Source organism: Phalangium opilio, unplaced genomic scaffold (assembly GCF_054372755.1).
Source record: "Phalangium opilio isolate 3A_F unplaced genomic scaffold, DU_Popi_V2 ptg000031l_1, whole genome shotgun sequence".
In the NCBI taxonomy this organism is placed as follows: domain Eukaryota; kingdom Metazoa; phylum Arthropoda; class Arachnida; order Opiliones; family Phalangiidae; genus Phalangium; species Phalangium opilio.
Window position 1 is genome coordinate 13,858,137 of NW_028324158.1, and position 27,933 is coordinate 13,886,069.

General features: G+C 34.3%; 6 protein-coding genes across 9 annotated transcripts; 2 read left to right on the forward strand and 4 right to left on the reverse strand.

Annotated features, from left to right (window-relative positions):
• The first annotated feature begins 112 nt into the window (after nt 1-112).
• LOC149690810 (uncharacterized) lies at nt 113-2,983 on the forward strand. Its single transcript, XM_089870686.1, has 15 exons — nt 113-254; nt 342-391; nt 470-611; nt 691-727; nt 796-861; nt 1,112-1,178; nt 1,247-1,327; nt 1,404-1,484; nt 1,563-1,632; nt 1,698-1,762; nt 1,829-1,895; nt 1,962-2,079; nt 2,163-2,236; nt 2,322-2,473; nt 2,544-2,983. The coding sequence occupies exons 1-15, from the start codon at nt 135-137 to the stop codon at nt 2,779-2,781; spliced, it is 1,428 nt and encodes a 475-aa protein (XP_089726812.1). The 5' UTR covers nt 113-134; the 3' UTR covers nt 2,782-2,983.
• Rep (Rab escort protein) lies at nt 2,874-6,119 on the reverse strand. The gene is made up of 13 exons (XM_089870648.1): nt 5,961-6,119; nt 5,835-5,901; nt 5,690-5,762; nt 5,505-5,626; nt 5,163-5,448; nt 4,974-5,090; nt 4,784-4,904; nt 4,494-4,716; nt 4,295-4,411; nt 4,097-4,214; nt 3,936-4,032; nt 3,583-3,845; nt 2,874-3,505 (listed from the first exon to the last, which is right to left on the reverse strand). Exons 1-13 carry the CDS (start codon nt 6,013-6,015, stop codon nt 3,194-3,196), a joined length of 1,971 nt encoding a protein of 656 aa, XP_089726774.1. The 5' UTR covers nt 6,016-6,119; the 3' UTR covers nt 2,874-3,193.
• Nucleotides 6,094-8,870, forward strand: LOC149690812 (putative cytochrome P450 301a1, mitochondrial). Of its 3 annotated transcripts, none has more exons than XM_089870672.1 (10): nt 6,097-6,153; nt 6,686-6,886; nt 6,951-7,188; nt 7,244-7,434; nt 7,520-7,724; nt 7,791-7,953; nt 8,016-8,185; nt 8,250-8,328; nt 8,397-8,600; nt 8,659-8,870. In XM_089870672.1, the coding sequence occupies exons 2-10, from the start codon at nt 6,697-6,699 to the stop codon at nt 8,767-8,769; spliced, it is 1,551 nt and encodes a 516-aa protein (XP_089726798.1). In that variant the 5' UTR covers nt 6,097-6,153; nt 6,686-6,696; the 3' UTR covers nt 8,770-8,870. The 3 variants fall into 3 exon arrangements, with proteins under 3 accessions (XP_089726796.1, XP_089726798.1, XP_089726797.1); XM_089870671.1 differs by having other exon boundaries at nt 6,100-6,221; XM_089870670.1 differs by having other exon boundaries at nt 6,094-6,886.
• LOC149690813 (ovochymase-2-like) lies at nt 8,800-10,626 on the reverse strand. The gene is made up of 6 exons (XM_089870738.1): nt 10,026-10,626; nt 9,696-9,963; nt 9,566-9,623; nt 9,317-9,497; nt 9,110-9,252; nt 8,800-9,045 (listed from the first exon to the last, which is right to left on the reverse strand). Exons 1-6 carry the CDS (start codon nt 10,042-10,044, stop codon nt 8,881-8,883), a joined length of 834 nt encoding a protein of 277 aa, XP_089726864.1. The 5' UTR covers nt 10,045-10,626; the 3' UTR covers nt 8,800-8,880.
• Nucleotides 10,627-10,799: 173 nt separating this feature from the next.
• On the reverse strand, nt 10,800-12,145 carry HSPBAP1 (HSPB1 associated protein 1). Its single transcript, XM_089870706.1, has one exon. The coding sequence runs from the start codon at nt 12,099-12,101 to the stop codon at nt 10,818-10,820; it is 1,284 nt and encodes a 427-aa protein (XP_089726832.1). The 5' UTR covers nt 12,102-12,145; the 3' UTR covers nt 10,800-10,817.
• Nucleotides 12,146-12,400: 255 nt separating this feature from the next.
• On the reverse strand, nt 12,401-27,763 carry Syt4 (Synaptotagmin 4). 2 transcript variants are annotated; one of them, XM_089870682.1, is made up of 5 exons: nt 27,218-27,763; nt 16,761-17,180; nt 15,245-15,786; nt 15,050-15,173; nt 12,401-14,976 (listed from the first exon to the last, which is right to left on the reverse strand). In XM_089870682.1, the coding sequence occupies exons 1-5, from the start codon at nt 27,255-27,257 to the stop codon at nt 14,669-14,671; spliced, it is 1,434 nt and encodes a 477-aa protein (XP_089726808.1). In that variant the 5' UTR covers nt 27,258-27,763; the 3' UTR covers nt 12,401-14,668. The 2 variants fall into 2 exon arrangements, with proteins under 2 accessions (XP_089726808.1, XP_089726807.1); XM_089870681.1 differs by lacking the exon at nt 27,218-27,763 and adding an exon at nt 18,674-18,916.
• Nucleotides 27,764-27,933: the final 170 nt, after the last annotated feature.

The window sequence follows — 27,933 nt, forward strand, 5'->3', positions numbered from 1 at the left end:
CAATACAAGTCGGCCGTATTTGTTAACAGCGCATGTGCAGTAGGTCAGTTAAATGAATCTATGTCGCTTTAAAATCAAACGTGGTGTTTGGGTTCGTAGTTTAGTTAATTTAATTTAATTAATAATAATTAACCATGGTAATAAGTAACCATGGAAAAATGAAAGGCACTAAAAGTGTCTTAAAAATAACTGCAAATATATTTATATCGTTTATTGGTGCCGGTGTACTTGGTTTGCCATTCGCTTTCAAGGAAGTAAGCCTTGGTCTTTCATATGTTACAATTAGGCTCAATTATCGTTTGTTTACACACTTAATTACATTAATTAATTATAAATAATAGAGTGGTATTCTCGAAGGAGTCATAATTATGGTTTTAGTGGCAATATTTAGGTAAGAGCTAAGCATTTGGGGTAAAAACCAATAGGGATTATGTTTATAAAATCAATCAAAATCTGATTAATGTTTCAGCATTAAGGCAATGTTATTAATAATTGATTGCAAACGAATGATATTGAAAAAGAGATATAGTTTAGTCCCTTTACGCGATACAAACTCAAATGGGGCCTTATTATTAGACTACTCTGAGGAAGAAATATTTGAAAATCCTAAAGTATGTTTGTTAATTAGTTTGTTCTTAATGTAAACTGGACCTTTGTATATCCCCTTGAATTTAATTCAAACTGTTTCAGATTAGTATAATTAAAGATCTCAGTTATGGAGATGTTGGTATGAATAGATTGTTATTAAGAGTGTCAAATTAATTAGGTCTAATTTACCAATATTTATTCTAAAAGGGTATCACACTTTTGGGAAAGGTGGAAAATGGCTTGTTGATATTATAATCTTAATATCACAATTAGGTAACATTAATAGAACTTTTTTTCTCCTTGTTCTTTTGGGTGACATGCGGTATTTTTTTTGTATCTATTTCTATAACAGCTTCATTTCCTTTCTACTAATATGCCTAATTGAAACCACAGAAAACTGACTCTAAAAGGTGGTGTTGGTTCAACTTTGAACTATATAATCTTTTCTCAGCAAATTTCTTAGCACTTTTTAATTGAATCAAAACTTTAAGGTCTTAAATCTTAATAGAGTTTTTTATTGTAGGGTTTTGTTGCGCGTACTTAGTATTTATATCAGAGAATCTCTCAAGCATCTGGAATGTCTTATCAAAGTAATTTTGCATAATTATGCACCCTAACCCTTTGAGGCCAATTTTTTCAACAAGTATTTATATAATAGAAATCATTGGCTGATTCTTCTACTTGTTCCACTATTTCCACTGACATTGTTGAAACATCTTCATAGTCTGGCAATATTTAGGTGTGTGTTAAGACTTAAGAGTGTCCCTTTTCAAATATGATCACACAAATTCACCCTCTTTACGTTTCCTATATAGTTTCTTAGCACAGATTTCAAATGTTTTTGCATTTGTTGTAGTTTTTTGGTTTGATTTTGAGCATTACCATGAAGTTAAAAAGTAATTAATTTTCACCAATTTAAATATAATCTATTCTTTAAACTCTTTATGAATTAAATTAAATTTAATCCTAATTAGTTTTCATCCAAGAGAATTTTCCGCTGCTGGTTTACCATTTTTCTTTGCAGTAGCTATTTATTGTTTTGAGGTAAAAAGAAATTGATTAAAATTAAGTTAAGTACAGCTTTAAAATGTAATTATAATTTCAATCAGGGTGCCGGGATGATTTTATCATTAGAATCCTCAATTACTGAAGAAAAACGACATAATTTTACCAAGTGTGAAACTTAATTAAATTAAATTAAATTAATATTGTTTCTGATGTTAAAATATAATCTTTTTAGGTATTTTGTAACAACTTTAGTTTGTGTTACAACATTATACATTACTTTTGGAGTTTGTGGTTATATGGTACGTGAGAGTTTACAAACAATACTTGCACCAATTAAAACGCAATTAACTTAAACTTTAATTTAGTCATTTGGATTGGAAACAAATGCAGTTATAACTCTTAATCTTCCAAAAGAGAAAGGAATTAATTTTCCGGATTTAGTTACGTTATGTCTCTGCCTATCTTTATTCTTCTGCTATCCTGGTTGGTATGATTCCCAGAAACCCTTTTTAGGCTAAATCTTAAATTGTTAATTAATTAAATTAATTACAATTAACCCTTTTAAGTCATGATGTTTCCTGTTACCAGTTTAATTCAAGAAAAAGTACTTATCGAGTGTCGGTACAAGACAATTCAAATGGTAATTACTTAACTTAAGGTTAGGGGGGGGGGTAATAATTATAATTAGCAAATAACTTAAGTAATTAACAAAAAAAACGTTTCAGGTTGTACTTAGGATAATTCTGGTCTCATTAACTGGAGTTGTAGTTGTTGGTGTCCCTAATTTTGCCAATTTAATGGCTTTTATCGGAGCAACATGTTGTACTATGTTGTCTTTCATTTTTCCCGGTCTTTTTCATTATATTCTTAAAAAGGGGTTGGTAATCTAATCTTCAAATTAATTAATTAATTAACAACTTTAACTAATTAATTTCCTTACCTTGAAGGAGTGCAAGCAAGAAAGAAATTGCCTTTGATATTTGGTTGATTTTATTGGGAAGTATTGGATGTATTGCCGGAACTATTGATGCTTTAAAAAGAATGTCAGTTCAAAGTTCAACAGTTCCAAGTTCAATTGTTCCAAGTTCATCAGAGATTATTGAACAAATGGATCTGAATTCAACTGATATTAATGGTAACTTCTCTGTATCTCTCTATAACTTAACATCTTCTTTAACTAATTAATTAGGAAGTAATTAACTGAAACAAAATTGCCTGTGATGTTAATTAGTTGTTATTTGTTAGTTTATTTAGAAACAAGAAATGATTTCAAAAAATTGATTTCAAAAATTGTTATATTTGCAAAAAATTTGTTATATTTGCAAAAATTTACTTACACATATAATTTAATTATATTTTAATTTAATTAAAACAAGATAATTTATAATATTTAATTATATTATAATATAAAGCGACTATGAAACACACAACAGATTGGGAAGAAAAAATCATAATCTTTTTGTAGTGTAGGCATTTTTAATTTAAAGGGAGTATGAAGTGATTTTGTAGTTCTTCAATACTTCACATCTCACTCTCTCTTTAATTTTTTAAGCTGTAGGCTTTGTGGAATGTCTTAGGTACAAAAAAAAGGCAAAAATTATGGTTCAACGGTTTCCTTTTCAGCTTTGTCAGTGTTATCTTCATCAGTAACTGCAATTTTGTTAACTTTATCACCAGATTCATCAATTTTCTCGTCATCCTCCTTAATCTCCTTAGTTTCCCCATCAATTTTAGAATCCCCCAATTCATTAGGATCATCTTCTAAAGCTTCAGAAGCTTCTTCAGTTGATCCAGGATTAGGATTAGGATTAGGATTTGGTTCATCAGATTCTAAAACAATTTCCTCGGGATCGGGGGCTCTGGGTAGAAACTCTTCATCTGGGTTGATTTTAGAGAAAATCAATTTTGCCTGAAAGAAATTGAAATTGATCATTGATTAATTGAGTTTAGTTAAAACTAACTAAGTGTCTTGTAATTACTAATTACTTGTTCAATGGCATTCTCGTAATCTTGTTCAATATCAGGTGTGGGGACAATGAAAACATTTTCAGGACATTTTTCACTCAAATCTTGACCGCTTACGTCAAGTTGATTGAAGTATAAACTCCAAAGAACTTTGGGTTTTAAATTTAAGTTTGAATTATCAACTTCAACTTCAGTTTCATTCTTGATAAATAATTTGTCAGAAATCGGAGACATGTCAAGGTTGGCGGTTTCATGAGTTGAGATGCAACTAGCATAAACAATATCTGAAATTAAAAAAAAAAATAAATAAAAAGTTGGATTTAATTATAATTAGATTAAATTAAATATAATTTAATTATAATTAAATTAAGTACTTAGTCCAGGAGGACAGACACAAGCTCCAGGACCAACTTCAAGGATGGTGACTGCATTTTTAATCATTTCTTCAGGTGGTAATCTCAATAATGTCAACTAAAATTTATATTTAATTTAGAATGACTTTAATTGATTTATTAATTAAAAATTTAATTAATACTTGTTCTCTTTCAACTGGCATGATAGATTTATCAGTGATAAAGATTCCTTTAGAAATTCTACGGGATTCATCTGGGAGATAATTTAAAGGAGCAAATCCAGGCTCCATTACTAACCATCTAATAAATAAAAAAATTGGTAATTTATTAATTTTAATTAAGAGAATTAATTAATTAATTAATTAATTTATAAGACCTACTTGCAATTAATTCTCTTTCCCCTTGTTACAATTCCTGCACATTTTCCTTCATTATTAATTATAATTCCTTCTACTGGACGGTTTAAGTAGTAAATACCGCCAAAAACAGCGCAAAGCCTAAAGAAATTAGTTTTTAAATTAATTTAATTAATAATTAATTAAAAATAATTTTAAAAAATAGGGTGTAATTTTTAATTACCGGCAAAAACATTGTGGTAATTCAGCAGAACCATAAATAGGCCATAAGAAAGGACTATTCCCATATCTTCCTAATGATTCCAAAAATTTTTGAACCTTAGTTAATGAGGTCAAAGTTGGGGTCTCAGGGTCAACCATAGCAATTGCATTAATTATATAATGTTCAACATTATGCGTTAATTTCCTTGATTTTACAAATTCTTTGAAAGGTTTCCCTTCAAAACCTGCAAATAATTAACCTTAATAAATACCTAAATTAACAATTAAATTAATTAAGTTAATGTACTCTACCCCTATATTCATCCGGATGTTTTTGAAAGTCAAGACAAAAGGCTATAAACTTCATTAACATTCTTTTCTCAACTACAGTCACGTGTTTGGTACTGAAAACATCAGCTCTTGAACAAGGAACCTTAATTAATTAAGGTTTAATTAATAATTAGTGTTATACTAATTTAAGGGATATTTATAAGCAATGTACCTGGACTAAATTATCACCTAAAAAGGTTAAGACCCTTGTAGCACTTTTAAATTCAGCATAACGAGCTATGTTTGAAGAAATAAGTAATTCAACTAAAGGTCCTCTTGAAAAGAGAAGCTATTAATTAAAAACTATAATTAGCTAATGAGGTATTTTTAATTAATTTTTTTTCTAAATTATTTTAATTACTTTAGGGGAAAGATCAATATTAAATTTTCTACGGTGAACACTCAATTCCTCCATGGTCCAAACCTTCTCCTTTTTAACTTTTTCTTTCACCACACTTACTGAGGCAGCTTCACTCGGACTTGATTTACCAGCAACTTCAGGTACATCAGGATTCACATTGTCACTTTCAGAATTTTCCTGATTTTCCAAAGATTCTGCCGGTTTCTCTTCAGCTTCTTGTGCCAGAGATGTTGAAGAGGAAACTGATTTAGTATCATCAAGGTCAGTAGTTTCTTCATTTTTATCGCTAATAATTAAATCTAGTTAAAAATATGTTCTAAATCAGGTTTAGTTAGCTGTTACCTGATGTAACTCTTTGCTGTTAAGTTAAAAATAGTTTTTTGATAAGCATTAGGCATAAATGTCTCCCCTTCTGATAATAAATTAGCAAATACATCAGCTTCAACACTGTGACTGATATCAGTCTGTATTATATGAATTAATAATTACTTGATTGTAATTATTTAGTAAGTTATTCATTTAATTACTGTTTGTTTGTTCATCCATTCCAATAGTTGATCAAAATTAAAGCTAGCCCAATTTCCACCATAATATTCATTTCTTTGCAATATTTTGGTTAAAATTAAATATAATTATTAAATACCTTTAATTAATTTGAGTATTAAACATTACCGATCAACATGCAAGACTGTTTGACCAACTCTAGACGCGGCTGCAGCTAGAATACTCTCAGGCATTCCTTGAAAACGCGAAATTATTGTCTATTTATGTCGAATAATTCTAATTTAATTAACTTACCAGTCCCCAAAACGATAAGATCAAATTCAGACGGCAAATCATCATCATTAGCCATTTTGATTTGTTGTAATTAACTTTAATTTCGCATTATTTTAAGGAAAAAACAACACAGCTGTCAAATGTCAAGGACCACTATGAGAGTATAAGCAGACGACGGAAATTGGGTTCATGGAACCGCCCTTGGGCCCTATTTGTGAGCAACTTCAAAATTTTTTCCGGGCGTGGTTTCGTTTGCCCCTGTAGGAAATTTGCTAGTTTCAGGTAATAAATATAATTTATTTTATTAATTTAAGATTAAATTATTTTTAAATATGCATAAAAAGGGTTTGGAATCGATAGTATTATTCTAAAATGTCATATTTGCGTGAAAAACTATTTTGTGATCTATATACCAAGGCTTAGTGGCGGGGGCTCCTACCATAGATATAAGTAATAATTATATCACCGCCTTCTTTAAATGCGAAGGATGTGATCGTATGTTCTTTAGCAGTTGTTAATTAAAAAGTCCTTGAATCCAAGGCCATTTTAAACTTACAGTTCTAACAGAGATAGTAAAATTATCTCGTAATACAATATAATCGTGTTGCTATCAGCTGTAAATGATACAAGGAAATTTATTATTATATCTAAAATATTTTACGCGGATATGAGCGTAAATGTTAATTGATAAACCACGCAACATTATTGATCTTTTATCGAGAACTAAGTTTTTAAGGAATTTACAGTTCAGTAATTTATGCAAATTATGAAGAAAATATGTCACAATTCCAATTTGAAAAATATAATGTGCAAGAGATACAAGTCGGCCATAGTGGCAAACAATTTAGAATCTCCGAAATTTGAGCGAGTTAAATCCTTTGATGAAATACCGTCGCTTAGACCCGTTCCCATTCTAGGCGCGTCATGGGCGTTTTTACCAATTATAGGTACGTCATCTTGAAATCAATTTACCTACGTAATAATATCACCTACTGAAAGGTTAAAATTTAGGCAAATATAATCCTCTACAAATGGATCAAGCTAATATGCAACTATACAAAGAATACGGCAGTATTGTCCGTTTAGATATGCCCATGTCTTTACAAATAGTCCATCTTTTCGACGTCAATGATATAGAGAAAGTACTTAGGCACGAGGGTAAGATACCCTTTAGAGAACCATTTGAAAGTCTAAAGTACTTTCGAAAGAGCAAAAAGGAATTCTTTACTGGCGGAGGCCTTCTGGCCAGGTGCGCATGTCCGCCATTTTGTTTACGTCTATTAGGCCTAACACTTTATTCCTAGTAACGGAAAAGAATGGTACAATTTGAGGTCAAAGGTTCAAGCTCATTTATTGAAGCCCAAATCGATCCAATCGTACTTACACGGTTTGGATGGTGTGGCGCTAGAAATGGTTGATAAAATTGACCGTCTTCGAGGGGACACGGATGAAGTGACGGATTTAATGCCGGAACTTTATAAATGGGCTTTAGAATGTAAGGTATTTTTGAATTATGACTCAGGGTCACGATGACGCCTATTTTCGCAAAAATTGCCCATTTCGTGTTCAAATAATTTCAGCAATTTCTTTAATTGCTTTGGAGACAAAATTCAATTGTCTCGACGATAACTTAAGTACCGATTCGGACGCGTACCAAATGATTAAGTCCGTTAACTCTATCTTTCGATTATGGTACATATTGGAATTTTCACCTTTCAAATTATGGAAGTACTTTCCAAGTAAAATCCATAAGAAGTTTGTCCTCAACATGACGAAATTCAGCGAGTACGTTCGTCACAGTCTCCAAGAGATCTTAAGTACTTAACTGAATATTAAACGTTGGACATACAGGATCAGTTACAAGTGTATTTACGAAGCCAAAGCCCGCATGGACGCCAACCGGGACTTGGAACGTCCACCAACCTTAATGGAGACATTCTTTTATAAAGAAAACATGGATTACCGTGACGCTACCACCATGGTAGCGGACATGATCCTCGGAGGGATTGATACGGTAAGTACTTAACAGTACAATATTTCCGCTTTTGGAAAACCTTAATTTGAACTGTTCTTAAGACTTCGCACAGTGTAGCTTTCGCTTTGTACCATTTGGCCAAGAACCAAGACGCTCAGGACAAAGCTTACCATGAAATTCAAGGAATTTGTCCAAATTCGGACGCGGTTCTGTCCGTGGAACACTTGAACGAAGCTCGCTATATAAAAGCTTGCGTCAAAGAAGCCATGAGGTAAGTAATTCATGGATATGGGGATCGTTCTAATGACCTTTGACCTAATGTGGCGAAATTTTAGGCTTAATCCTATTGTCTCTACAATACCCAGAAGGTTAGAACAGGATATAGTATTATCGGGGTATAATGTACCAGCTGGGGTAATTATCATTAATCAGTCTTAATTAATTAATTTGTGATTGAGTTAATTACATTTAATTTTAATTAGTCCCTTATACTCATTCAAACCCTGATTACGAGTCGTTTGGAGAAATATTTCGATGACGCGACGCAATTCAAACCAGAAAGATGGTTAAGGGGTGAAAGTTCAACTAAGATCAACAAATTTGCCTCCTTACCATTCAGCATGGGTACAAGGTCCTGTATTGGTCGGAGAATCGCTGAACAAGAAATGTGGACACTCCTAATAAGGGTAAGTACGACTTAAGTACTTACTTACTTGTACGGTACTTACGAAGTAAATACTTTAGATCTTGCAAAGATATAAAGTAGAGTACCATCATGAAAATATTGGTGCCAAAACTAGAATAGTAAATACTCCAGATAAACCACTTAGATTTAAGTTTATAGATAGAACTTAATTAGTAGCAATTAATTTTAAGTCATTATTATTATTTTTAAGAGAATTTTATTCGGTATTGTTAAATACAACGATTTAAATTAAAAATTTATTGTTAATGTTTATTATTTAATTAATTACGATTAATCGCTCTACGGATAAAATCGTAGTGATGCGAAACCATGGGGAACATGGCGCAAGGCGATTGTCTTTCGCAACCCAGAATGTCGCACATGACCGATATAATGTAAAATTGACCACCGCCAAGTCGCGCTATAATTGGCGCCCCAATTGCCCCCTGAATTTTTATAATAATTAATATTAATAATTTAATTATTCAACTTGTAACGCAACGCGATTACCTTGCATCCCAACGTATCCCATTCCGGACACAAGTCCGATGAACAAGTAATTCCGTCAATCTCGCATTTTTCCATCTCATGATGGCAACAATCGAGAGTTAAGTGCCGAAGACGGTAGTATGACCCGGATATTGTATTGTAACCTGTTGTCAGAGGTCATTTGGGTGACCTTAGCAATACATATTAAGAAACGCGTTGGTTACTTACCAGCTGGGGCGATAAAAGAAGTCAGTTGGACACGGTTATAAAAGTGGGATTTATTGGGAGGAAGGCAAACGGGGCCTACTTGTCCTTTGTACAGTTTAAAGTCGATGGACTCGTTCATCTTCATGATGCAGAAACGACAAACCTTGTATGTCGCTGAAGGATGTATCAGTAACTTGACTACCTTCGAAAAAAGACGCCAGTCTTATAAGTACAAGTGTACGAAATTGAATGAACAGTTTACCAACGCACAAGCCTGTGGATTTTCTGAGCCAGGTTAGTGTCCACTACGACCTCTATGCCTTTTGTTCTGGAAAATTATTTAGTTACGTAAGGTTTTTCGCTAAGCCTAGCTATCATTTGACCAAGGGTTAAAACTTACCCTATTAACATTAAGGGCGAACTTATTATCCATTTGTCACTAATGAGGGAACCCGCGGATTTAAATTCACCGTCTTGCATGACCCTGACTAGCCAAGGGAAGTGAGGTCTTTCGTAGGTGTGCCAAGGGGACATTAAGTCGTGGTGTATTATGGCGCTGCAGCCACATTGGGGGTACGAACAGGACTCGTTATGAGCCACATTTGATCTCGGGTTATCCGCACGGACTGTACTTAATAAAGTACTTATAAAACAGAATGTAATTATACCTATAGAATAATTGGTTTATTAGAACTCGTGGTTTCAAGAAGAAAGAAGTTTAAACACTTGCCCTGATGGTAGATGACCATTTTTTCTTAGTTATTCAAATTACTCTTGTTCTTTTGATTGGCCCTAATGGATAACATTGCTACTCCATTTTAATGTAGGCTTAGGAGATGGATATTGTTAATAATTGCTAGGTTGGCAACTTTATGACTCGACGGACTTTTACCTAAAGGCTGATCTTTGAGATTGTTATTAAAATCATCCGAAATTATTTAAACAATTTTATATTGTTTATTTTTATGCATATTTTAACCTTAAAAATATAACGGGTATAGTGATAAATTTTTTCTAGATATTATTCCATTCTCGTTGGAAGCACGTGGGAAAATTAATTTTGAATTTCGGGCGCAATTTTAATCGCTTATGTACAGTCCAGCCACTATAACTCCCCTCCCCATTGGTTCAAGCCCTGACAAGTCTGAGTGACTAAGCCAAACGCGTTTTATCCTGAAGTTTGTCATCTTCGAGTCGTGTTTTCAACTGTTTTGCATTCATTATTGTAATTAATGTATATTTACGTGTTAATTAAGCGCTAAATTAAGAAATGAACTCGTGTGTGTGAAAAATCAATGGTGTTTTGAACAATAACCTAAATAATACGGCATGTCGGCATCACCTGTGAACGAAGGCCTTTGAAGCCAAGGCTTAACTCGTCTAATGCAATTCGCCCCGAATCGCCCGTTGCCCTTTGTTCAAACTTCAATGCTGGTGTGTTGGTAAGTGGTTCTATCATTACTTTTTCTTAGTTTAAGACTTTAGGATATAAAACAATGACGAATTTAGGTGAAAAATAAGTTTATTGTGTATGTTTGAGATCGCGAAGTTGTTTCGTGATTTCTGAAATTACATTAGGATGAAGGAAACAATTCACAATATCCCGCAAATCTATCTCTTTGTTAGGGATATCATCTTTCCAATTAATTTTAGTTGCATTTAAGTATCTCGCCTCTAAACTAAGGCCTTGTTTTTTAAGCAAAGAATCAAACTCTTCCATAGTCAATTTAGGAACTTGTGTCGCATTATCAAAGATTTTGCATGTAGGCTTATTTACACTTGGTGTTGAAGGATCGTCTTTAACATTATTCAACAAGTGTTTTAACACATTAATGGTGCCAATTGCCGGCATTAATTCCTCGTTAGGGTTAATCCATTTTTCACCTTCGGGCTCGTAAGTTGGTATTAAACTCGTGGCCAAGGCCATAACAACCCCTTCGGAGAGTTGATTTAAATGGTCACTTTCTAACTCGACCCAAGTGTTAACACTAATTGATGGTTCTAACGAATGTACATAATGCCACCATTTTGGTGGGACGTAAAGCGCATCACCGCGATTTAAAACAACGCAGTAGGGTTGAACTCTACTAAATTTTGGGAAAGATTTGAAATCAGGGTTTAAAATATTAACCTGACTGTAAACACTAGATTCCTCGTATGGTATTCGAGTCGCGTACATGTTAGGGGTTTCTGATGGTGGGAAAAGTACCCATAGTTTACGACCTATAAGTTGAGCTACTAAGTTACAACCATAAGTATCTTGATGACACGGAGTATGCGCGTGTTTGCTACCAATCCAGATTGTACTCTGTGCACCATTACGATTCTCAAACCCAAAATTAGACCAATTAACTGAGTTCAAAATTTCTGGTTGACTAAAAACCAACTTCATATGGTTGTACGATGAGTAACACCAGTTTATTTCATTATCAAACTCCTTAAATTTATTTTCTGCATGCAGATTTTCCCGTTTTTTCGATTGCCAATGTACAAAATCCGCTATTGTTGAAGTTACTGTTTTAACCGCGTTACCTTCCCATGTTGGTGTAGGCTTCAACATGTCATCGTTGTTAGATATTCGAAAGGTTAGCTCAGTTTCTTTAGTGATTTCAGACCATTCTTCCATGGTTTTCCATTGAAATGCTGGCCAGTTTTGTAACATTCCACTGAAGACAGTCGGTTTGTCAATTGATTTGACATCTTCGGAGTTTAATGTACAACTTTCCGATTCAGGAGTTGATAATTTCAGTCTTTTAGTTGTTGAATTGTTTGATGTGGTTTCGCGCATCTTGTTCTTGTCAGACATGCCTGTGCTTGTCAAATCAACAAATAAGAACTTATAGCAGACGTTTTAATATAATCTTTAACCCCATCTATTGAGGGGAAATACCGATATTTCTGGCGCTAATTTCAAACTAAATAAACGCATGCCTCCTTAATCTGAAATTTCGTGTCTGTACGTCGAAAATATTTTTGTAGCGTAACCTATTTGGACAACTGCAAATGGTTTGACGCAGTCGAACTTAAGAGCATAGACTTGTGGATGATTTTTTCCTGCAAACTAAATTCAAATGATTAATAAAAAAGACAAAACCATAATTTCTTTCTTAGAAGTAAAGACTTTTATTTTTTTATAGGATTTTACAAAACATATCCAGTCTTGACAATAGATTTTTTTATTTTGGGTTTATTTCAGCAAATATTCTCCTGTATTTTTCTTCTCCAATTTTTATTTTTTATCAATAATTTTAATTTATATTAATTTATATTCCCCCTTTTGATATCTTTTATTTTTTTACTATAACCAACCGCTAAACTGTATTCTGAAATTACAAATTATTCGAAACATTTTTTTTTCTTTAAATTTGGGAGGGGAATTCTTCCTTAATTTTTATTTTAATAAAATTCTATCCAACTAGAAATTTAACAACTACATTTAATTAAATAAAAATAATTACTAAGTCGTCCGAAATTATAATCAACATTATTTTCAATATTAGTTTATTATAATATTAATAAATTAATTTGAAATATTATTATTATTATTAATTTCTTCTAAAATTCACAACCAGGGTTGAATTAAATATTTTTTTTTTTACATTTATCGGAAAATTAATAACGCCATTGCGCATGTGCAGATTTAAATTTATTTATTTATTTAACAAGGGCCTTTTTTTTTCTTTCTTGTTCTGCAATGTAAAAGGTTTCTTTTTAATAACATAGACAGTTAACATTACGTAATACAGTGTCAATATATATATATTTTATTAATCTTCAGGTTTCATTTGATTTTTACAGCGTGACAGTATCCCTTTAAATTTATTTATTTTTGCTCTCAACTTATTTACACGTATTTGCTGCCATTTTTTTGTGGTTTGATATTTTTTTATTTGGGGGAAAAGGGGGAGGGGTTAATATTATACATGCCACTGATTTTAACTAAATAATTAACACGAACGAATCTCTCTAATTTAATTGATTAATTAGTGAGTTTAGATTATTACCAAAAACCCATAAATTGAAGTGTATACTATATCATCCTGGTTTGGTTATTTTCAATTTAAATTACTTCAACTGATGGGTTTCGGCTTTCCAATAGATTTAAATTAGTATTTAATTAAATCTAATTACAATTAGAGTCTTAACTAAATTCATTCAACTTCCGGGGGGGGGCATCCTTAGCTGCTAAAATCTTTCCTTTCTCTGCATATTTCATTCATTTGCATTGCATATTTTAGTGAACCTTTATTTTTTAAATACCAATTAAATCTATCTTTAATTTAACTACTTAGGGGAATTAATCATTAGGGTTAGCTATTTTTTATTTTTATTTGTCTGACGGTTGTTTTTTCTTTTTATTTAAATATTACGAAAATATATGATACGCTAATTTTTATTTTAAATTTAGCGTTTTTCAAAAGGCCTTAATTAATTTGGTTTGGTGTGTGTATGTGTGTGTCATTAACCATAAGGTTACTTATTTATTTTTTTTTTAATTTTATTTAACTACGATATTTAAACTAAATTCTGTGTGCATAATATATTTATATCCCCATTTATATTAATTAAAAACCAATATTAATATATAATTTTTTTAATTTTGTGGCCAAATTACTAAACAAAAATAATTAAATTAATCAAAATTAATTTAAGCGTCTATATATACAGCTTTTACAAAGAGTTTTATTAATTTTCCATCGTTATTCAGTAACTGTAGCCAAATCTTTTCAGATACAATTTTCACCTTTATCTCAATTAATATTAATCTGTATTAATTAAACTATGTTAGATTAAGTTTTTTTTCTTTTCATCTGCCATTAATTCTAATATTTTTTTAATTTATATCTTTGATTTGCGTTAATTTTTTTTTAATTTCGGTGGTTTTAATCTGAGTTATATTATAGTTAACTATTGACGAAAGGTAATTAATTAATTAATTAGATTGGTTTAAATTAGGGTTAGCGTTATTTTTATTACGACATCTATAGCGAGCGGGTTGTATCTATTTTTTTTTTAATTATTCGGAAACTTATGGGGTATTTTAGGGGGATCCCTAATTATTGGGGAAATTATAATTAACACCGATTATAATTAATTTTTTGGTTAATTTTTTTGATAAAATGCCCCGTTTTTTGTTTTTTTTTCGAATACAATATTTTTGTTTGCCAGTTTTTTTCATATATTTTTTTTATACATTATACCTTTTGTTGTGTCCATTTCTGTATGTTTTTAAGTACTTTTAAGCGTCCATTTCAATTAGCGGCTCCTAAAATATCGTGTCCCATTTTGGTTTGGTGTTTATTATATTATTGGTTTTTCATATTTTTAATTTTTCAATTAATTTTTTGAAAAATTAATTCATTCATTCATTCTTCAATCTCGAAGTTTGTGCCATTCCGCGATTTGCCTTCTGGGTGCCCCGCAGACTTCCAACCAATGTTGTTGAGGTGCCCCGGCCGCTTTGGGTCCCAATTCCAGCCTTCCTATTACCTCGTTCTTGGTGACGCGGTCCCAATCGAGGACCAAGAATTCTAGGCTAAGGTTGGTCAAGCCCTCGTTGTAGGGCACGTCGAATACGAAGGACTCGTTAAATACTGGGTTGATGGTACGCTTTTTAACGTGCGTTTTCTTCTTGGCGATACGCTGGTTGTTGTAGAGCAAGTACATTTTGACGTACGGATCTGTTTGTACATCGGAGGAAACAGGAAAGTTAGACTTTTGTGGTTATCACGTTAGGGTTAGGCAACAACTTACCGCATAAACCGGTTATGTCCATTTTGGGTAGATTTCTGGCTTTCAAAACGACAACTGTCAGTCTGTTAGCGGCCGGTTGATGACACAAGGATACTAAGAGCTCCCCTCTTCCCTGTGATCTTATCTGTAACAAGAGAAACAGTGAAAAAATAGACCAAATGAATGAACGAATGAAGTCATCTTAATCTTAATCACCTTGAGATTCCTGGGTGATATTTCTTTGTCCAATGATATTTGTTGGTCCTCTAAGCCATCGCATTCGGCCGAGGAAAGTGGGCAAATAACCTCACCGATAACATCGTCCCTGGAGTACCTGTCAAAACTCAGTACCACAAAGTGCAAGGTGGTTGCTCGCAATTGATTGGGGTTCAATCCGTAGAAAGTGAAGTCTTCGTCGTAAACCGGGTTCAACGTTTTCCTCAGGACCCTCGTCTTAACTTTATGTTGCTTCTCGGGCAATAGCTGAAGCTTGACGTAGGGGTCAGAGGTCCCCATGTTGACGTCTTTGGCCGGCAAATTGGTACAACGCAAGATTGTCACCAATAGAGCGTGTTTTTCCGGACTGTATTTCAAACGGAAGTTGAGTTGTCCTAGTTTCCCGATTTGGTTGTTTATGTTGTTGTTTTTCGACTTTTCTTCGGTCACTTCTTTTTCTTGGGTGTCTTTCTCGTCCTCTTTGCAATGGGCCGGGCTTCTTTCACGTTCTTTCTCATTTTCAACGTAGCATTTCATCGAAGCTACGTAAAGAAAATATTAAGGGTTAGATACCAGGAATTGGATGGATGTATTCCCTTATCAAATTATATTGAATGTTTACTGAATGTATGTATACCCATTGGAAGCGTCGTTTGCGAGTAGCAATATTGACATATTCGATACACCCACGCGAATTTCATCATAGCACGAAATTGAGTTGTAACTAAATTTCTCCTTTTCTCTCGTTTCTTCGAAATCTATTTTAAGATTTATCCATCCATAAAGGGAAAGGGTTGCTTTTTTAAACCTAACTTATAAGTATCAACCAACTGTAACCGAAAACCACTCCTACAGGTTCTAAATACGTTCAAAATTTTCTAGCAAGGTTTCGTAACGTTCAATTATGGGTTATAAACTAAGTTATTATTTTAGTTAAATTATATTAATTTCTCTTCACGACCATTTGATATTGTAACGATACCATCAAAAGAACAATAAACAGTCCCAAGGAAAACCTATACTAAAAGTAAATTGGAAGAAAACCTTTTCAGGACTGTTTCTATGACGACTATAGTCTCGTAATGTGATAAAACGCCCCGACCCAATGTTCCGAATGAAAGGAGGGAAAAATATATAGGGCCATAAAGTAATCGCGGGAATTAACTAAAGCTTCCCAGTAATATTGTATCAATACTGTCTTTTTAGATCTTTCTCATGTTGTGCATTGTAAACTATCGTGCAATTTATTATTCCTGGTACTATTTATTGTATTCTTTGGTACAGGGAGCGAAAGGGTTATTATAGTTGACTAAACTTCTTGCAGGCAGTATTTTATGCCTGAATCAATAGAAGGGCAAGGCGAGGAACGGGGTAGTACGTCTAATGACGTCATTATTCTCAACCCTTTTCGCCCAATTGGCTCCAATTCGTAGACGAACTACAATCGATGTGGGAAAATGGGAATACGATAGAGAGCGAGAGTGCTAGTACTAAACTCGCTCCCGGGTTCATTTACCTTTCTGCAACTTGATTTCTTTGGCCTGTTTGTTGGCATTTTCGGTGTCATCCAATCCCGGGTTGTTTTTGCACGTTTGACCTCCCCCTCCGATACTATCTTGAGGGGATGGTGGTGTCCTGAGTTGCTGAGCGCCACCTGGTCCCGTGGGACTCGGGGTCTTCTTGAGTACGGGTCCAGCCGGGCCGCTACTGGGACTTCGAACGGCGGTGGTTGTTTTTCTTAAGGGTAGAGAAGTTTCATTGGCGGCCGCGGCCTTTTTCTTGCGTTGTATCGAAGCGGATGTTGCCAGGGTTGAACGCCATTTTCCGTTTTGTTCGGTGAAGAGACGACGACGGTAACAGACGCAACTGACAGCCGCCAGAGTTGCCACAAACAGGGCGCTACCCACGCATAGACCAACTAAGGTCGGGGTTGCTACTGTCAAAGAAAATAAAAAGAAGCGAAAGATTGTCACAAAGATTGTAATCTATTGCGTAAAAGAATTATGCCGCTTTTGTTGTTTCATTGTGGCATTGGGTTATTGCGGTTTGGCATTGAAAACCCCCTTTAATCCGATTGGGTAATTTTTGTGTCATTTCCCTGTATGACATTCCCTCGAATATAAATAACAGATTTCACGAGATGCCACCAAAAACAAATAACAAATTTCACGAGATTCCACCAAATACAAATAACAAATTTCACGAGATTCCACCAAAATCAAATAAAAATTTCACGAGATTCCACCAAAACAAATAACATATTTCACGAGATTCCCCACCAAAAACAAATAACAGATTTCACGAGATTCCCCCCAAAAACAAATAATAAATTTCACAAGATTCACTTGACTTCAAGTTGTGCTCTTCTAAGACACGATAGCTTTTTTACTAAACACATTAAATTAATGAAATTCCTTAAAATTGAGTTCAAGGACTTAGTTACGTAAGGAAAGGACCTAGTTGGCTAAGTGCCAGCTTATTCCATCCTTTGAGGATTTGAAGCGGTACTAGAGAGGGCGAGAGAGAGAGAGAGAGTGGTGGTAATCCTTTTGGAGAGGCGTTAAACCTCTCCTCCCTTTTCCTAAAGATTATTAGTGGTTTTTGTTTGCTCTTCTTTTTTCTACATAAATTTTAGTCAGATTTCCAGCAACGCTAATAATTCGTAAAAAAAATACTTTTCTAGCCAGAACGTCTGCAATGCGTATTCGCTGATAAAAATGATTAGAAATTTAACTAATAATAACTTTGATTTGCCACGCGATTTGTTATCTATCTTTAGTAATTACCATTATTTAAGTGTTGGGTGGGTTTTTGAGATAAGAGTGTGAAGAGTCCCTAAAGGTTAAGGGTGAATATTTACACTAAAACGTTTTATCAAGCTTTTAAAATAGTAGTTGTATTTTTTTCCTATTGCCCCTGGTGGGTAGCTTTGCCCTGAACACGGGTGTATTGCGGGTTAAACATTTCTACAGGCGCGTATTGAAAATACATGGGAGTGTTTGCCCCTGGTGGGTAGCTTTATTTAGTGGCAGTGGCAATGTTTGAAAAATGACAGAATACTATAGAACACACTGTACTTCGCTCCTACCACCCTTTTTAAATCACCCTGAATAAAAATTCATTCCAAAATTCCCATTATTTGGAATTACAACAAATTTTCCATTACCTTGCCCGGGTTCCGAACCAGGTCCTGTTTACTGTTTATTTTTACCTTATTTTCTAAATTTCTTTCTAGTCAGTTGTATTTGTAGTACTTAATATATTGGGTCACATTATATCACATGCAGTATGTTCCTTATAAACTCCAAACCGAGGCTTAGCTTTCTCCATTCATATAACTAACCCTAACCCAATTTCTTCCGAACAATCTATCTCTTGAATAATTCATACATTTGATAACAGAAGAAAAAACCGAGTGTATAGAAATACCTTCGGAAACAGCTTCTATCCTCGGGCCTTCTTCGAGATGAGACATCCCTGCTCTCAAATTCATATTCCCTTAATATACTCACTCGCGAGAGATAAAGATAAAGGCTTCAAATTAAACTACTAACGGAAGACGTTAAACGTTATCTTAGGACACACTTTATTTTTCTTTTTAAAAACAGTCGTAAATTACTAACATGTTTGTTATCAAAGAATCTTCGCCTTTATCTTTTAATGCGTTCCAAGAAATTTTCTTAACTCTAAGGGATGGCGAACTCCTCCGTCACAGACGAGGTCTAAAAGGGCTGGCCTACAGCGCACGCGCATTAGGGCTGATTTCTCTTTTGAAAGGAGGTATCGATTTTGACGTCATGGTTCGCAGCGGAGTTTCGGTTGCTATGGCAACCTGGATTTTTACTCCCCAGTAGCCTAAAATGCAAGGATTTTTCCCCGACTTCCTCTTGAGGAGGATTTTTATAAACAATCAGAGTTTGCCTTGATATTTATTGTTAATGCTGTTATTACGTCATAGGGTTTAATTTTAAGTATTTTTGGTTAATGAAAAATATATTACTTTCCAAAAATAATTATAGCTTTCCCAAAATAGTTTTCTGATACTAAAATATTACTTAACGTGGTAATAATAAAATAAACACGCCTTGCCTGGAGATGTAGTGTCAATTCCGGTTGAATCTAACAAGTATTTTGAAGCTTTGACGTCATCATCGACGTAGGAACTAGATTCCCCCGGAGTTAAAACCCACTTGGAAAATAGGAAACGGGTGGGGGTTTAAGGGGTTTTCTTTCGGGGTTAGGGGTTAAAACTATGTTATGGAAGCATCTCTTCTATCGCGATCTCTATTTACAGTTTAATGGGTTCCATCAGTTCTCTCTTTAAACGTTCTGAATTTGTATATAAGTTCTTGTTATTGATAATAAGCTTATTAGTGTCAGGGTATAAATTTGTATTAATTAATTTACTTCATATTCCTTACTTCTAAAACTTGAGAAATTTAATATTGAAGTACTATCTGGATAATACAGCTAAATCGTAGAGTAAAATAGGTCAGGTGGTGTTATTTCGCGCCAGATTTGACGGGTAGGCTTGAAAACCTCTCCAATTTATTAAACCCCAGTCTATTTTTTCTACAAAATAACGCGAGAGTAAGAAAAATTATAAATCTTCTGCCGGGAATGGACTTTACTCGCCTATCACTTGTCTAAAACTACTTTCCTATCAACGGGTGGTTTAATTGAGTAATCCTCCGCGTAGATTTAACTTAAGGGACGTCTATGGATCGTACGGTTATCATTTTTCCTTTCCTTCAATAGGAGTCGAAAGTCATTCTTTACTGGAATCCGAGAAATAGATTTTTCTTTTTGCTTGAAGTGAGGAACGGCGTTAGAAAACGTGCTTCCTTTGCACTCTTTTTTTCCTTAAGGAACAGAAGCCAAGGCTTAAGGATAGAACAGTATGACTTTACTTTTCTACGCAACATTTCGCTATAATTTCTGGTTTCTCTCTTTGCGAAATCACTTTCGAAATAAGGTTACGTCAATTTCAATCGTTTCCGCTACTGGATTTTTATTAGTTTGTTCTAAAGGGCTTTTGAAAATTTAAAACCCTTGATATAAATCACATTGGCCAGGTCTTACAGAGCAGACTGGACATGGATACGGAGGTTAAATTGATATTAGCAGTGAATTAAGGTTAGATACATCTTTTTGATGTTTTATTCCGAATTAGGCTTAAAAGGAATAAAATCTTCTGAGGTATTCTCTCCTTAGCATCAACCTCATCTATTACTATCTTCTGTAGTAAATTAGACTTAACAGGAATGTCTTCTACTTCTAAGATATTCTGTGAATTAGGCTTAATGCGACTATCATCTGAAGTATTCTCGGTCTAATTAGGCTTAACATCTTTAATATTCAAAAGTATACGCATGACCAAATAACATGTGACATAAGAATTACGTATAGCCATTCCATTATAAAACTTTCCTAGAAATGAGGCGACTAGATTTCATCTAAAAATATCTTGCATATCTCTCTCTCTCTCTGAGAAATGGAAGTCTCGTCACATCAGCTTATCTTTCTTATTCAATCTTTTAAAAAAGAAAAACTTGAGATGAGAATGAAATATTGAAGAGACCAAGCAAGGCCCAACGTCTTATTTTATAACACGACTAAGAATTCTTAAGCAGTTTTTTCAATCAGATTGTCGGTAAGAAAAGATAGTTGACGTTTTTTTTAAATAAACGTGGGGAGAATCCAATTCATTCGACCTTAGATAAAAAAGTTTTCCATCGCTGTAAGATGTTTTCACCACTTCCCCTCAATCGTAGAGTTTTCTTTCATTAAATGTCTGATGCTTTAGGCTAAGAAAAAAATGAAATAATCTAGGCCACTACTTTTGAAAAGTCGTTCGAATAGCCAAGGCTTAACGTTTTATGTTTCGGTTAAAATTTGCCTTCCCTTTTCAGCCTTAATTGTACCGGATAGAGAAATGGTACCCAGTCTTTTTCATTTTCGTCTGGAAAAATATTTTTAACCCTCTTCAAAAATTGGTTCTCTGCCAATAGTAGGCCTACGTGGTTAAGGGTTCAAAATTTTTGAGTTAAAATTAGAATTTGTCTCATGGAGTATTGAATAATTTTTAAAACTTGAATTGCGATTCCGAAGTTGATAGAGAAAACCAACTTCTAGGGGTTTTTGCTTAATGCATTTTTCCATAGCCCCTGTAGAAATGTTTTACCCGCGATGCACCAATTTTGCAGCATATGAAACCATAGGAAATTGGATATTATTTTGACCCCTTTTAACCCTAATTCCTAAAGGACCAGTTATCGGTGAAGGAACTCGTCATTAAACGCTTCACGTATTCCCTCACACATGTTGACAAGATTTTAGTTTCAAAAACCTCACCATAGTGATGCCCACCGAGGCTTAGCGATCGTAAACTACTTGGACCCCAATAGCTCCCTCCTATACCTTTCTCCACATATATATAGTTTTATTCCCGGAAAATTCCTGTTCATAACGTTCCTGAATTATTCATAGCGATTTTTAGCGTCCCTTTTACTAAAAGGATAAGTTGATACAGAAGATATTGAGACAATTGGTTGTAACAATGGAAGGTTGTATTGAGGGAGGTGTTACTATAAGGATGACTTTACGGTTTGCGCCGAGGCTTAGCGAGTTACGAGGCATTGGGGACTAGAGAAAGAATGACATGCGTGAATCAATAAATGGTGTAGGGACTTTAGCTAGCTCTTTAGGCAAATAAAGGAACGTGAAGGGATTTATTAGGGAAAGTTTTCCCTCTGTTCTTTTAAGGTTTGTCTTTTGCAGTTCCCAAATGTTAAATCGTTATATTGGATGGTGTTTTAAGGGTAGATTTCTTCGCCGTTAGCGTTAATATTCAAATGAGTTGGATAAGGTGTCAAAAAGCGTGGGACTAGAATGATATCTCTCTAACACGATTTGATTGGGGAAATAGAAGCAAGGGATGATGGGAATTAAGTTTAAAGAGTTTGGAGTTGTTAGTTATGGACTGAAATTACTTCTTGAACTTGGATTAAACACTTTACTTATGCACAGGGTAAATTTTAAACATCGTTGAAAAATAAATAATTGCAATTTAAATATTTAGAAGTTAAGTAACTTAAATGATAATGAATTTTATTTGTTCATTATCCGCAGAGTAAATATTAATTTAAAACCTCATAAAAAATACCGAAAGAACCACAAAACAAACTTCATTAGAAGTTTGTATAACTTAATCAACAGGATAGAAACTTCCCTCCTCCTCAAATCTATTTGACCTTTAGGCTTTAGTACATCTAACTTCATATAATTTGGTGGTGGTCCTTCCCTACCCCCTTCTCCGAAACTAACTCGCAATAAACTCGAATAAACCCCTACACCGGCACTCAAACAGGCGAAGGAATAAAGTTTAATGAAATTTTTACCTTTTTCCCCCTTCACAAGTCTCGGACCGACTTCGCTAGTTCCTATCTTATTATTTTTACAACGTTACTTAGGAGTAGAGCTCAAAGGTATATTGTAGGGAAAACACGTTTATATTCAATATAGCAACGAAAAGCCTTTAATTATGGTATAAACTCTGGTTGAAAATTCCACCAAGGGTTTTAAAATTTAATAGCCAGCCACTAAGGCAAAAATTTAATACGTCACTGGAATTTGCGTTTTAAAAATATTTGAATTTAGTTTGCAGTGTATCTTACTTTGAAAGTTTATAATATAAAGTAAACTAGCTTTTCTTGACGCATTTATAGGCGATTATCAACTATAGATTGCTTTATTTAATAGGTTTCTAGTTATAATAAATCAGTTTACTATTAACTGAACACATAGGGTGGTATGAACTAACGGTTAAAGTGGTCTACCCTGGCGTCAAAAGTCTGGATGAGAGAATTTTTGAAGGGAAACATTTTTTCTCTATCGATCTAGTAAAGCATAGTGGTGCCTTTCAAGGACAGGTGTGTCCTCTTTTTCATTGTCTGGTGCCATTTCTATGAGACGCTCAGTCTCGAAAAAAGATTGAAAATGGCTGCAAAAAACCTTTTGTTCGCGACAAATTATCTTGGCAAAATAGGAATAGTTTCCTTCAATCATAAAGGATGAGGGAAAGCACCAAGGGGCTATTCACTCTGAGATTCCACGCACATGCTATTCAGTACAGGTACTACGTTGAGACTGAGTAACTATCCCCTCGGAAGAATTCTTCCATGGAAATCAGTTGCAAACCCCGTGTGACAAGATAATATTTTTAGTCTTTCTTTTTTACTGACTATACTTGGAATATTGGGGACACTTTTAAATACTTAAAATTCTTTAGGCGTATTACTAAATCCGCAATGCAGAAGAATGGGTATACAAAAGTTGTCTTGAACTTTGCTTGAAAATGAATAAAGTATCTGGTCCTTGGGGGAGATTAAAGATTCTCTTAGAAAACTCCCCTTTCAATTTTTAAGGAAGTCATAAAAAATTGAACTGCAAACTTTAAATCGACATTATTTAAGAGTTGTAGCTCAGTTTTTTTGCTTGCATATTTGCGTCTGAACTTTCAGTTTCAGTTTAAAAGGACTAGCGGAGCATTTAATCGCGTATATCAATGTTGTGAAAAGAATTTATGAGTGCAGTTTAAATCAGTTCTAAACTTTAGACTCGGAAAGGTTCTAGAAATACATTCGGTTATGTCTTAAATGAAATAAGGTATTTCTACTCCTGGATATGGATAAATTAATTCTCTATGTTGAAGAACTGTACTTTTTAATCCATTGGAAGTTTAAAATTGTACGTGATATTCTAGCAGCTTCGGGTTTGTATCTAATTTGCTTAATATAACTGTTTATCACGAATTCCATTAACAATGAGGGTTAGAGGAAGCTGGTTCTAATTTATAACTAAAGCCAAAGTATAACTCCGCCTGTTATAATTAACCGAAATTGGGCTAGACTTTTTATCTGATTAGAAAAATCTAAAAATCTGGCGCCGTGTAAGGTTTTCCTGCCTTTTATTCTGCATTACATTCGTAAGCCTTTGTCGTGTATTACACTATAAAACCCGCTTTTTTTCGCGCCTTCTCCGTGATATATTCGAGTTCCAAGTGTCATTTATTATCCGAACCGGCTTTTCGTATCTCGTTTTAATATTGTTATAGTACTGGATAAGATTTTGTACGAGTTGCTATAAAGTAATTTAGTAAGATTGAATATTCGTATTTTAGCTTTAGCCCTTAATTAATATTAGTTTTATGTAGGCTTAAATATTTTTTTTCGCGTTGAAATGGCATCAGGATGGTTAAGGTATCAGGCCATGAAAGGTCAAATATTTCGCTCCAAAATTACGTGGGAAGAGCTTGCCTGAAACGTATTACGTTTTTGCGCCAAAATGTAGTTGAAAAGATCAGAAATATTGAAAAAGGTGTTTCAGTAAAAGAAAATCTCTATACTCGAGTTTTCTGAAAAGCTGTGATAAGATTGCTAATAAAAAAAACCAAAGTCCGTATATAAAAAGGTTAAAAACAAAATAACTTTTTCCATCAGTGGTGGACCGATAAAAAGTGCGTGTTTGACAGAAATCTAACCCTTTCTATTCCCGCCAAATGTGTATACAGTACTAGACTAGTACGAAAGTGGGGAATCTATAGAATTTTAGCCGGTACATTTAGCTTGGGAAAACGTTCGTGTTTAACTCTAATACACGACGTTTTAACCTGGTAACGAACGTGATAGCCCTGCCTGCCTTAATCCTGGCCTGGGTTTACCCCAGCGTTGTATTTTTCCTGTTCTGTTCGTGCTCCAGTGTAGCCCCAGAACTCCCCCCCCACCCTAGTTAGATATAAGTGTATACCTGTGTATTTTATCTCGTGTTGAATTTACAACGGACAATTGGTTGTTTCACCGGTAAATGTTCGTAATAATAACTGGTGAAGTAATAATAATAGTAATAAAAATGCTTTTATCAGGAGTTTTCCGCCATTAAAAACCCCGCATCTGAAGTTGGATGCTATACTTAACGCTCCTGAAGATGTAACTTTATTTTTATAACTTGAAGTTGAAACTAACATTTCAAAAAGTCGAGCTTATTTTTAAAAATGGCCGTTTTCAAAGCGAAAACTTTCTTTTACGGTTTTTAAGGACTCTTAGCTCGAATAAATTAAATTGTCAAGCGATAGCTGTGATTTGTTAGAGATTCAAATGTCATCAAAGCACATAACACAAATTGAAAGAGATTTCAATGATTTAGTGAAATATTTAAAAATGGAACCATGTTTCAAATGCTACCTCCTGAACATCTATGCCTATACTGAATCTCTCCACTTTTTATCTTCTGTCTCGTATCTTTATTGAACATTCCATATGGTATGAACTTACTATACCATTCTCCTAAAGCCTGGTTTTCACTGCCGAAATTTTCACGGAACAGAAAAGAAAAATCCGCAAGATTTTGCGGAAAATTCCTTAAAAAACGGCGGCAAAACGTTTTCACTTGTAATACGGAAAGAGTGCGATCTCGTGGAGACCAAGGCTTAACTGTTATGTTGAAAATGCACCAATAACAACCTATCGATTTTATTAGACTTTATTGTCTTTGCAAAAACGTTAATTTCTATCATATAAATAGCGATTAAGCCAAATTTCTTTAGCTAATCGTTAACTATACATTTTTATACAAGGCGTTTCTGTAGTCGAAACAGAAACACCTTGAACTAAAAAAAATGGCGTCGAAAAAAAGCCTCGCGAGCTGACCAAAACCAAGCCTATGACGTCACGCATTCGTCTATTCCTATTGGCCACCGCTTTCCTTTCCGTAAAAATTTGCGGAAAAATAGAAAACCAATTCCGTGCTTGCCGCCCTGAAAACGCGAAATTTTGCGGCAAATTACCTCCGAAAAAACGGCGCGGAACGCGGTTTTTCCTGCGTTTTGGGCCAGTGAAAACCAGCCTTAACTCGACTGCTGGATTCGATCCCGCATTTTTTTGTCTTACAAACCCTGAAGGCATCGAAGCGAGGTGACACCAACGTCTACTTGACAACGTTATATTATATAGGGGACTTCTATGTTAATATTACTACCGTACTTGCTCAGTTACTGCCTTTGTCTTCAATGTAAAGGTAGCTAGGGAATTGAACATAGAAATTCGATATCCGTGCAATGTATTTGCCTTTACCATGGTATAAAAACCCCCATCATTCCTCTTTGCTAGAGCTTTTTTTCCCCCTAAGGCACTAGTACTATACTCTTGTATGGAATCGATAGATTTTTGCTTAGTGTCTTTTTTTCTGCTTAGAAGTTTTTCGGTGTCCGTTAGGGTGCAGCTAACTCGCTTGAACCAAGCCTGTTTTTAATAGCGGAAAAAGTTTTAAATTGTTTAAAAATTGCCTTTTATTTTTATAAGAGTAATAATGGACCGTGTTTAATGCGATTTAACGTTGAATTAAGTTTCTGTACCAGATGGTTTGGAAATTATTTTTTCTTATTGAGTTCAGGCTTGGAAGGAACCTAATTTAACTAGTTTTTCTATGTAAATGTAGATCCCTTCCAAGGATGTAAAATTGTAGGGATTACTTTGGTCTACTGTTTTTTATTATTTAGTAAATTCATTAGTTTTTTATTGGAAAATCCATTACTGCTTACAGGAAAAACCGGTTTTCTTGTTTTTCTAAGTGTTTTTAAAACGTTAAATTTAAATTGTTTCTAACCCATGATAAAGGTACCTCTATAACACAGACCCACAAAGGTTTTACTTACAACTACCTTGGAATTCCCTCCCATTCAGCTTCGACTTTTAAATCGAATATTTAAATCAATATGTTTACATAAATCTCCCCCCCCCCCCCAAAAAAATTATTTCACCAATACAAAACAATTAAGTTAACCTGTTCAACGTCTCATTTTACTTGATTATAATGAATATAAAATTTACACCCAAACACCAATCCACTCGTAGACTACCACCATTACCACAAACTACTTAACTACTACAAAACAATTAACGTAACTTGTAAACTTACCAGTAACTACTGGATGATCTGATATCTTCGGTGGTGGCATATTTTAGTTCTTCTTTTGCGCACCAAAAATTAAACCCAAATTTCTTAAAATGAAATTTGACTAAGATCTCCTTTGTAATTCGCTAAGGTCCTGTAGCAATTGCTAGTCTAAACTTTTGACGCCTTTCGTTCATAATCATGTCTCTTCGTTAGAGAAAGAGATTTTACGTCCAGCACAAAAAATTAAATTGGTTCTTTTAGTCCAGTTCTAGAGAGTAACTGAGCTGGGGAATCGTTTTGGTCAGTGAGTGCAAGCTCTGAAACGGGCGGCAACGAGAAACGATAATGGTATACTTCCACTGACTGCACGCACGACTGTACTGTTCCGTACTCCGGGTTAGCTATGAGTCACGTTGTCTGGTGGCGCCCCGATGTCCGACGTATTTCCACGCCCAACTCGCCTAGCTGCCTCTGTACCATTTCTAAACGACCGACGACGACTTTTTGTTTCTAGTTTTGCCCATGCCCTCCGATAGTCTAGGATAGCAAAGTTCTTCTATAACTAATTTTCTTCCTTTTTTGTAAAGGAACCCTTTCTTTTTTTTGTTATATTTCTTTCCCACGCGATTGTAAAGGGGTAGGACTTGCGCCAGGGTTATGAAACTTGGAGCTATTGCTCAATGGACTGTCTACTATATCGTGATATTTTTAGTTTTATTTTATCTTAATTTGCATTG

Bases quoted from the DNA above. Each gene is read 5' to 3' on its own strand.
- LOC149690810 (XM_089870686.1), top strand. From the start codon at position 135: ATGGTAATAAGTAACCATGGAAAAATGAAAGGCACTAAAAGTGTCTTA. The intron at 612-690 runs GTATGTTTGTTA...AAACTGTTTCAG, and splicing joins AAATATTTGAAAATCCTAAA to ATTAGTATAATTAAAGATCT. The intron at 728-795 runs GTATGAATAGAT...TTATTCTAAAAG, and splicing joins TCTCAGTTATGGAGATGTTG to GGTATCACACTTTTGGGAAA.
- Rep (XM_089870648.1), bottom strand. From the start codon at position 6,015: ATGGCTAATGATGATGATTTGCCGTCTGAATTTGATCTTATCGTTTTG. The intron at 5,449-5,504 runs GTAACAGCTAAC...TTTAATTATTAG, and splicing joins ACAGCAAAGAGTTACATCAG to CGATAAAAATGAAGAAACTA. The intron at 4,033-4,096 runs GTATTAATTAAA...TATAAATTTTAG, and splicing joins TGCCAGTTGAAAGAGAACAA to TTGACATTATTGAGATTACC.
- LOC149690812 (XM_089870670.1), top strand. From the start codon at position 6,697: ATGCAAATTATGAAGAAAATATGTCACAATTCCAATTTGAAAAATATA. The intron at 7,189-7,243 runs GTGCGCATGTCC...CTTTATTCCTAG, and splicing joins GGCGGAGGCCTTCTGGCCAG to TAACGGAAAAGAATGGTACA. The intron at 8,601-8,658 runs GTAAGTACGACT...TAAATACTTTAG, and splicing joins TGTGGACACTCCTAATAAGG to ATCTTGCAAAGATATAAAGT.
- LOC149690813 (XM_089870738.1), bottom strand. The intron at 9,624-9,695 runs GTAAGTTTTAAC...ATAATTTTCCAG, and splicing joins TCGCCCTTAATGTTAATAGG to AACAAAAGGCATAGAGGTCG. The intron at 9,046-9,109 runs GTAATCGCGTTG...ATAAAAATTCAG, and splicing joins GGGATACGTTGGGATGCAAG to GGGGCAATTGGGGCGCCAAT.
- HSPBAP1 (XM_089870706.1), bottom strand. From the start codon at position 12,101: ATGTCTGACAAGAACAAGATGCGCGAAACCACATCAAACAATTCAACA.
- Syt4 (XM_089870681.1), bottom strand. From the start codon at position 18,737: ATGAATTTGAGAGCAGGGATGTCTCATCTCGAAGAAGGCCCGAGGATA. The intron at 17,181-18,673 runs GTATTTCTATAC...TTTCTTTGACAG, and splicing joins GATAGAAGCTGTTTCCGAAG to TAGCAACCCCGACCTTAGTT. The intron at 14,977-15,049 runs GTAAGTTGTTGC...ATGTACAAACAG, and splicing joins GGACATAACCGGTTTATGCG to ATCCGTACGTCAAAATGTAC.